At 42.5% G+C, this 8,881-nt stretch overlaps 1 protein-coding gene across 1 annotated transcript in view; it reads right to left on the reverse strand.

Annotated features, from left to right (window-relative positions):
• The window catches only part of Ndfip1 (Nedd4 family interacting protein 1), a 104,782-nt gene extending 104,240 nt beyond the window's left edge, over positions 1-542 (reverse strand). The window contains exon 1 of the mRNA XM_010613895.3: positions 399-542. Coding sequence (XP_010612197.1) covers positions 399-434 — 36 coding nt within the window. The 5' untranslated portion in view covers positions 435-542. The remainder of the gene's footprint in view (positions 1-398) is intronic.
• Between the last annotated feature and the right edge of the window lie 8,339 nt (positions 543-8,881).

An 8,881-nucleotide genomic window follows, 5' to 3' on the forward strand; every position in this document is an offset into this window, starting at 1 on the left:
GGGAGAGAGAACACACAAATGCTTTACACAGGGTCTTGTAGTTTAGACTGTCTTCAAACTTGCTATCTTCCTTCCTCAGCCTCCCCACTGCTGATATTCTAGACTTGTGTCACCACATCAGGCTGGATTTAACTGTGTTTTTTAGAGCTGTGCTGTAAAAGCAATTTTCTGAAGGCAGGATGGTTATCTTCAGGTTCAAATAAAGGGTTGGCCACTGATTAGCTAGGTGATCCTGGGTGAACTTACAAACCATCTATGCAAGTTCTTTTTACCGATAAAACTGAAGAAATCATACCTTCACAGAGTTGTTCTGAGGACTAAATGAAAATATGTGCAAAGTAGTTGGAACAATCTCTAGGACACAGTAAATATAACAGCTGCTACGAGAGGCTGTTTACCTGCTCAGTGGATCTGGCTGTCCCCAGCTCCTCCATTGTCACACACCTCACCGCACGACGTCTCTTCGTACATTCTGTGCTGCTGATACCTGTTTCTGATAGGAAAGGATTGCCCTCAGAGCAGGCCAGCTCCGGAAAGAAGAAACTTCTGTAATGAAATTCCAAGGAAGCTCTAGAGGCTTTTTGGTTTTTATCTTCACCAGCAGTGAGAAGTGAAGGCCACACAAAATAATTAAGAGTGCTTTCTATTGTCCCTCTGGCTCTTCATGCCATTTAGAATGTTTACTATGAGCTCTTTCACTATGTAGGGTGATAATACCTCCCCACCACTGCAAAAGACTCCTTTCCCATGCCTGGGCTATTTCCTGTGCTCCCTGTGCTCTGTGGTGTGTAAGAGGCTTTGAGACATGGAAAACACCCCACACGGCTGGGCAGCCAGGCTCTCAGGTCCACTCTGCTGCAGAAGAGTCACACAGCTCAGAAATCATCCCAGACCTTTCTGTAACTCCTGCCCAAGAACAAGCTACACATTTGAATTTTAATATTTATTTTGATTTTTTGAGGCAGGGTCTCGCTAGGTATTTCAAACTGTCCTTGAACTTACTAAGTAGCCCAGGCTGGCCTCAAACTCAAGGCAATCATCTTGCTTCAGCCTGAGGCAATCCTCAGCTGGGATTACATACATGCACCACTATGCTTGGCTCTTCGATTTTTTAAAATCGTTTTAAAAATAACTTAAATTGATAGGGCAATGCATCATAAAGGATAAGGAAATCAAACAGTATCAAAAGGATGCACCACGAGAAGGAAATCTCCCTCTGGTTTCAGTTTCCCTCCCCTAAGGAGAGCACCATGATCTGTTCCCAGAATATCCTCCTAGACACAGTCTATGGGCACAGGAGCATACAGCGTATTTATTCGTACCTCCGTGACCCTCATGCATTTTTTTTTTTCCAGGGCTGAAGATCAAACCCAGGCTTGGGTGTGCCAGGCAATTATTCTACAACTGCAGTACGCTACTGGCCTCCTTCATGCATATTTTAGCACAAATGATACCATACAGGGAATGCTGCAGGTCAATTTTTTAAAAATTTAACTACTGTGACAATCTTTTTAATGGCTACAATAAAAGATACTATGGGTATAAAGTAGTAAAAAAATTGTTCATTTTATAGGTGCACAAAAGTGTATTCAACCAGTTTCTGACTGATAAGACACTTTAAATGGTTAGAATATTTCCCTTTAATAACCAGGGGCACAATAAATAGCCTTTCAGAAGAAAGTTAGATCTCTGTTAGGGATGAGCCATCCCATCTCCCCACCCAGTAGGGCGTAGCCTCTTTTTTTTCCTACAACTTGTATTGACTGTTAGAATGCCTTCAGTATTTTGTGTTCCCCTTTGTTTCCTTCAATAAATTCAAATTTTTGTCAGAGCTATTTTTCCTCCACAAGAACTGGCACTTAAAACACTTAAAAGGCAAAGTACTGCAAAACGTTATCTCCACAAATAATGATCTGAACAATTCCTATGGTCTCTGGCAGGTTGGGATAGGGACGAACTGAGGAGAGACTCAGAATTAAGAATACTTATCTTCACAGTCAGGAAAGAAAAAAAAGCGCTGCTCTTAGCAGAAGTCCGAGTCCTAAATAACCACCGCTAATTAAGAGAATTTACAGTCGGTACAAGCGTCCTGAAAATACTCCGTACAGCGGATACCTCCCTCCAGTAACTACGTCAGAAAGGAAGCAGATCCGCGTCCGCCATAGAAGCAGCCAATCAGCAGCAGCTCCCTTTACACATCAGCCAATCAGCAAGGGCCCCACTAGGGTGACTGCGTTTCCAAAAGGGAGGAAAAGGCTGAGTTGCGCTAACTCAGCTCAAAGTTCTTAGATGGCTCAACACTTCCCTTCTGAAAGCCCACTGGCCTCTGAGCGCTGTCCCAACAGTTTACATAAAATGAATTCTGGGGTGTTGGGGAGACCTCGCCATACTGGTACAGTTCTCTCTTGCAGGGAAACAAAGTGGGCTTTTGTTTTTCATCCTATGCCAACTTCAGTTTAATCTAATTCTGAGCAGCTGGACCAGCCTTTACGGTTTGTTACGACAGTTTACATTTGTGACAGATGAAGGGGCTGTGAGCTGAGCTAAATTAGGTATCTCCCATTCTGGATGTCTTTCTATTATTTCTGTTCTTTGCTATTTGTTGTATGTCAGAACCCCCAAATATCAAAAAGCATAAACTTTCCGAACAATGGACACTTATTACACGAGGAAAGGTCCTTTCGAAGTTTTCTGTGTAGTAGGCAAGTGTTCATTTAACATGAGGGCTAGAGATCTAGCTCAGTGGCACTGCGCCTGCCTGGCAAGTGCAAGATCCTGAGTTCGAGTTCTTGTAAGGGGGCATTTAATATAAGAGAGATTATGGAAAGCCAAATGTAAGGTAGCATATATTGACAGTTAAGTATAAAAGAAACGTACAGTTTCCTAAACTATTAATTCCCTTAGTACTAGTTGAGAAAAGCATCTAACTGATAGACATAATTTTTTTATTAAGAGAAATTCAGACTAAGAAGATAATTGCAGGGACTGGGGATTTGGCTCAGTGGTTCCACCACCTCCACCGCAAGCACAAGGTCCAGAGTTCAATCCCTGGTACCAAAAAAAAAGATAATTGCAGCAGACGTTGTCATGGCTTTCCACACTATGTATCAGTATCACTCAACTCAAAAAACAGAACATACTGCTAACCAAAACATTTTCTGGTTTTAAAACTGCAAGCACATTTTCAAATGCTAGGATAAAATCTACTGCCAAAGTAAAAATGTCTCACTTTGTATGTCATAGTCACAAGTAACCACAATACAGATAAAAACCTTTCTGCAATTTGTTTAATCACGAGAAAGGCTTGCTTCTTAAGGCGAGTGCAAGCAGAATACTTTCCAGATGAGACTGCAGAAACAATAGCAAAGTTTTGCAGAAAGTTTTATTGAGTTAGACGTTAATGAGAAAAATTTTACTGCTTTTGTTGGTGATAATACAAATAAAACTTTTAGTGGATGTTTGCATAAAGGTACCATGTTTATTCAAAGTTGAAGCAAAGCATGAATAATTTTATGGAAGGCATCAGCGGTCTTGCCATATTTTGCATAACGCTCACAAATAGCTTTGGATGTCTTCCATTGAGCTTGACGTAATTGTTGTGAAACTGTTTGCCTACTTTGGCATTTATAGCACTCTAACTGAGCAGTTATAGGATTTTTATGATTCTGTTAACATTTGGAATTTATCATCTCTCATATTCAAAACTCCACTGGCAATCTTTAACAGATGCAGTTGAGAGAATTCCCTATTTATTTGAAGCACTATTAATTATGAAGAAAAGCCCCTCAAATTCTTGACTTTTAAAACAATCCACTGAATGAAGGCCATTTATTTCTGGTTTGTAGTTTTCTTCTTTTTCTCTTTTTTGTTCGTTTGAGACAAGATCTGGCTATGTAATTCAGGCTGGCCTGGAACTCTTTCAGCTTGCAGGGCCGCTCCAGCCTAGGCCTCCGGAATACTGTGATTATAGGCATTCGCCACCATGCTGACTCTGCCCCGCCTCCTCCTCTTTTTGGTTTCCTTTTGCTTCCCCCGCCCCGCTTTTTCGTTGTTGTTGTTGGTTATACAGGTTAATAGGTTTTATTTTGCAGATTTGTACATGCATGTAACATACTTCGATCATTTTCACACACACCAGTATCCCTCCCTGCCCTTCCCTGCCCGTTTCACATTGGAGGGGGTTCAAGGTGTATATGTTGCTCATATCCATCCCTTCTATTACCCACCTGACATCCCCCTAATCTCTTCTTTCCTAATAAAAGTTTCCCTTCTACTTTCCTGTGATTTTTTTTTTTTTTTAGATTCCACATATTAGGGAGAATTATTCATTTCCAACATCAGTTTAGTAGCACATTTATGCAAATTGAAAGAGCAAAGTGTTATAGTATTCCCTTGCTAAAAGACTAAAAGTCGGTGACAAAGTTCCTCTTGTCAATGGGCAACAATTTTAAAAAGTCCTTGATCAAGAGATGCAATGCAACCCCGAAGAACAGAACAGCAAGCTACACTGTGAAGGGTGGTATTAGGTCCTTTTACCAGTCAAATCTGAAGAGCAGCTTTCAGAGATGTTACTTTCACACCTGCACATGTCCACTACGCTGGCTCCTGAAACTCACTCTGAGCATGGTTTCTCATTAATGAATGTTCAACAGTCAAAAGAACAAAATAAAAGTTGGACGTGACCACTGAAGAAGTCATGTGAAAATATAAATGAAACGGGGCCTGTAACTGCAAGGAATTTTATAAGCAGCTCCTACAAAATAACGACAGAGCATTAAAGAGAACCAAATCACCAAGGAAATAGAATGAAAGAAAGAGATATGTGATTTAGATTTTTACAGTTTTATCTCAGATAAACAATAAACATATTCCTGGTATAAGTATGTCTGGCAGAGTATTTTTCTTTTATCTCCGTGTATGTGTGCATGTCATTTAAAAATCATTCAAATTTCACTGGGTGTCTTGTATTTTTATTAAATCTGGAAATGATTCCCCCAGTCCCTGTGCTTCAGTCTCCCGTCACACCTACCCGCCATGCCTCCCTCCTCCTCTTCAAGAGCAAATCCTAATTTTTTCAAGCCTATCTCAAAACCCTAGAAATAAGAATAGTGATCCTTCAGTGGGGGGTTAACTCGGCTGGGCACTGTGCCAAGCACCTTGGGTGCAGCACAGAAGATGTCCATTACTCCTCATTTAGGCCATTACTTTGATGCTACAGTAAAAACTACAAGGGAGACGTGATTTTCCTACTTATGGATGAATCAAATTGGGGTACAAAGTAATCAGATAACTTACTAGAAGTTATACCACCTACATGGCAGAGCTAACATTCAAAACCAGGCAGTGTGGCTCTGGCGTCGTTTCCGAACACACCATCCACATTTGTCCTGCTCTGCTCCAAGTGGTTTCTCCTCATGCCTCCAACCCACTTTCCCATTTAACATTTGAACCACACAGTCAAGGAGTTATTATATTGTCCCTTGTGGTAGAACCTAAAAGAACTAGATCTGATTTTGTGTCCCCATTTAAAAGGAATTCTGAGCTGGGGATTTAGCTCAGTGGCACCGCGCCTGCCTCACAAAAGCAAGGTCCTGAGTTCGGCACCTGGTACCAAAAAAAATAAGACATAAAAAATAAAGAAAGAATAAAAAGTAAAAGGAATTCTGCAATAGCCAAGTGCCTGAAGCCATTTAAGCATCCATTTACAGAAGAGATAAACAAAATTGGTAGGAAAAAGCAAAACTGAGCCAGGCACGGTGACATAGGTCTGTCCGTAACCCCAGGACACTCTTATCCACACCCAGCTTGGAGTCTCAGTTTCACTGATAGAACTTCTGTAAATAGTCTGAAATCTAGAAAATGTTAAGGAAATGTAGAATAACTGCTGCCTTTCACTTCTGTAATTTGCTTTTCCTTGCTTGTTTCTTAGGACAAAAATACCAGGTTTCACCGATGAAGCTTGAAGGCACGTAGCCCCAGTTTAAAATGTTATAAGATTAATAAATGCCGGAGGCGCTTAGCCTCATCCCCAGAGTGAGACCAGATGTTCAAACTGAGATAACAGTTGCTGTGCCCTAAGCCCCAAACTTTCTCACTAGTCCTGCTTTCCAAACCCTGACCCCCTACCCTTGTAGGTTAGAATAGCTAAAGATAAACAGCCGAAAGATCAACATACTAAAGGAGAAAGCCACATCTGGGTTAAAACTGAACTGTCTTGTGACCGTGATTTGTGAAGGGAACTGAGAGAACTGGAACACCTCACTGAACTCCCTAAAACGAGGTCATGATTGTAAAACCCCTGTAAAAGTCAGACTGTAACCCAGCCCAGGGTCGGTCACTTGGCACAGCCCTTGGTGCAGGTCAAGCCTTTGCTAGCAAAGTAAACATTTTTTTTTGTTTGTTTGTTTTACCCACTTTTGCATCTCTGTGTGTCATTTACCAGTTCCTTCCCCAACATCACAAGATGAAAAAGTTCTGGGGACTGGCCACACAACACTGTGAATATACTTAACACTATTGAGCTGTAGACGGTAAATTTTTTGTCACGTTTAGGTTTTCTTTTTCTAACACAATTAGGAAAAAAAACTCTATTCCCCTCTTTCTCCTGGAAAGGAGCGTTTTTTTTTTTTCGTTGTTGTTTTGTGGTTTCAAGGGGTTTTTGAGTACAGAGAGGAGAGCGCACATACACACACGCACATACACACACACACCAGAGGCAGAGATACAGAGGCAGACAGACAACTGAGGAGCAGGAAAGGAACTGAGAGAAACTGCTGATGGGGAAGAGGAGAATGAAGGAGAACTAAAGGGAAGACAAGCGGTGACCCACTTCGACTCGGATGTGAGTGTGGTGTTGAGACAAAAAGTGTTTTGTAATTGGGAGTTGAGAATGAACAGCGAAGGTTTCCTGATTCAGAGTAAGAAATAAGGGAGGCTATTAAGGGGGTGCTCTGGATTCTGATTTAGGTGCTCCTGAACGTTCTTCTAATGATAATGACAAAAATTTGATTGTTTCTGTTCACTGGGCTGTTTCTTTGAAAATAACCATAGTGAAAGGATAAGAATAACATTAGATTAAGCCTACGGAATTGCTGATATTTAACAGCTTTTGATCCAGAAAAATGTCAATTTCATATGGTCTAATTTAGTCAAAACTGGTTTTACATGGTATTACCATGTGACAGGACAGTTCCAAATGCTGTATATGTGTTAATGCATCTGACCCTTCGAGCAACCCTCAGAAGTAGCTACTGTCATCAAACTCATTTTATAGCTGAGGCATGGAAAAGTTAAGAAGTGTCCCAGCTAGCAGGCATGATGATGCACTCTGAGAGTATGTATCTCAGCACTCTGGGAAGCAGTGGCAGTGGCAATTACTCTGGGTAACTTAGCTACTTCAAAATAAAAAAGGGGTAGTTCAGTGCATAAAGCCGAATTCAATCCCTAATACCAGAAGAAGGAAGGAAGGAAAGGAGGGAGGGAGGAGGGAAAAGAAAGAAGGAAAGAAAGAGGGAGGAGAAAGGAAAGAAAAAAGGATGGGGGAGAGGAAGGGAAGGAGGGAAAAGGAACTGAACAAAACAGAATGGGGACAGGGTGGGGTGTGTCTCAGTCAGTAAGTCATTGATCCAGGAACTGAATCCATTGGGTTCTGGGGCCAATGCTCTGAACCACACAGGGCTTTGGCTTTTATGTGCAAAGTCCTGAGCTGAATTTCAAAAGACACAATCTCTACAAGATTCAGCTATCATTAAAAGAAGTAAAGAAGGCTGGGCATGATGGTACATGCTTGTAAATTCCTGCACTCAAGAGGCTGAGGCAGGAGGATTGCCATGAGTTTGAGGCCAGCCTGGACTACACAATGAGTTCAAGACTAGCCTGGACTACACAATGAGACCCTGTCTCAAAAAACAAAAAAAAAACCCAAAGCCCCCAAAGGCCTCATGTGCTCACAGGCCAGGCATAGGGAAGGGTCTTGACTGTTGGGGTGCTGTACCTGTCAGTGGAATAATCTACTGTCAAGTTCAGCAGCTGAGCATGCTGGTGGAAGAAGAGGCCTGGCCACAAAAGGCAAGTCGCTGGGGGAGGGTATTTTCTCCTTCTGCTCCTTCCTGCTCTAGCTCTGCTTCCTGATCACCATGACACAAGCAGCTCTTCTCTGCCCTGGAGCCAGCCAACCATGAACTAAAAACAGGAGACAAAATAAAGCCTCCTCCTATAAGCTGGAGGTGCCGGGTTTGTCCCAGCCATGAGAAAGTGACTGAGACAGCTCCAGCGACTGGAGGGCAGAAACTGGCCAGAAGAAAGCCTTAGTGGGAGCACGGCAGAAGACCCGACACAAACGGCAGAGGGACACCATGTGGCAGTGCAGAGCAGGGAGCGGTATCTGCTGGGTCAGCCACTGCACCTCCAGCATAAGGTCGTGGGGACAGGGTGAGTCCCCTGCCCACCACCCTCTGCATTTGTGGGATTTTTCCAAGTGCATTAGATATACCGCTGCATATCAAATCACTTCACACTTCAGCAGTTTAAAACAGCAAATGTTTATTATATCCCAGCTTCTGTGGGTCAGGAATCCAGGCAGGCACAGCCTAGTTGAGTAGCTATGGTTGAAAGTCTTCCACGAAAGTTCATTTGAGATGCTGAACAGGACAGTTATATGAACTCAACAAGGGCTGGAGGTCTCATCCCCGAGCGGGCACTCATGGCTACTAGCAGAAGACCTCATTTCTCTCCCCTTGGGCTTCATAAGGCTCCCTAAGCCCCCACAGCACGGCAGCTAGTTTTCCAAGGTGGATGATCTCAGAGAGATAGCAAGGGAAACCCTGCAATGTCTTTTACGACTCAGCCTACAAGTCACACTCCTCATTTCCATAATAACCCA

Source organism: Fukomys damarensis, unplaced genomic scaffold, assembly GCF_012274545.1.
Source record: "Fukomys damarensis isolate Sample0158 unplaced genomic scaffold, DMR_v1.0_HiC HiC_scaffold_3, whole genome shotgun sequence".
NCBI classification, from domain to species: Eukaryota; Metazoa; Chordata; class Mammalia; order Rodentia; family Bathyergidae; genus Fukomys; species Fukomys damarensis.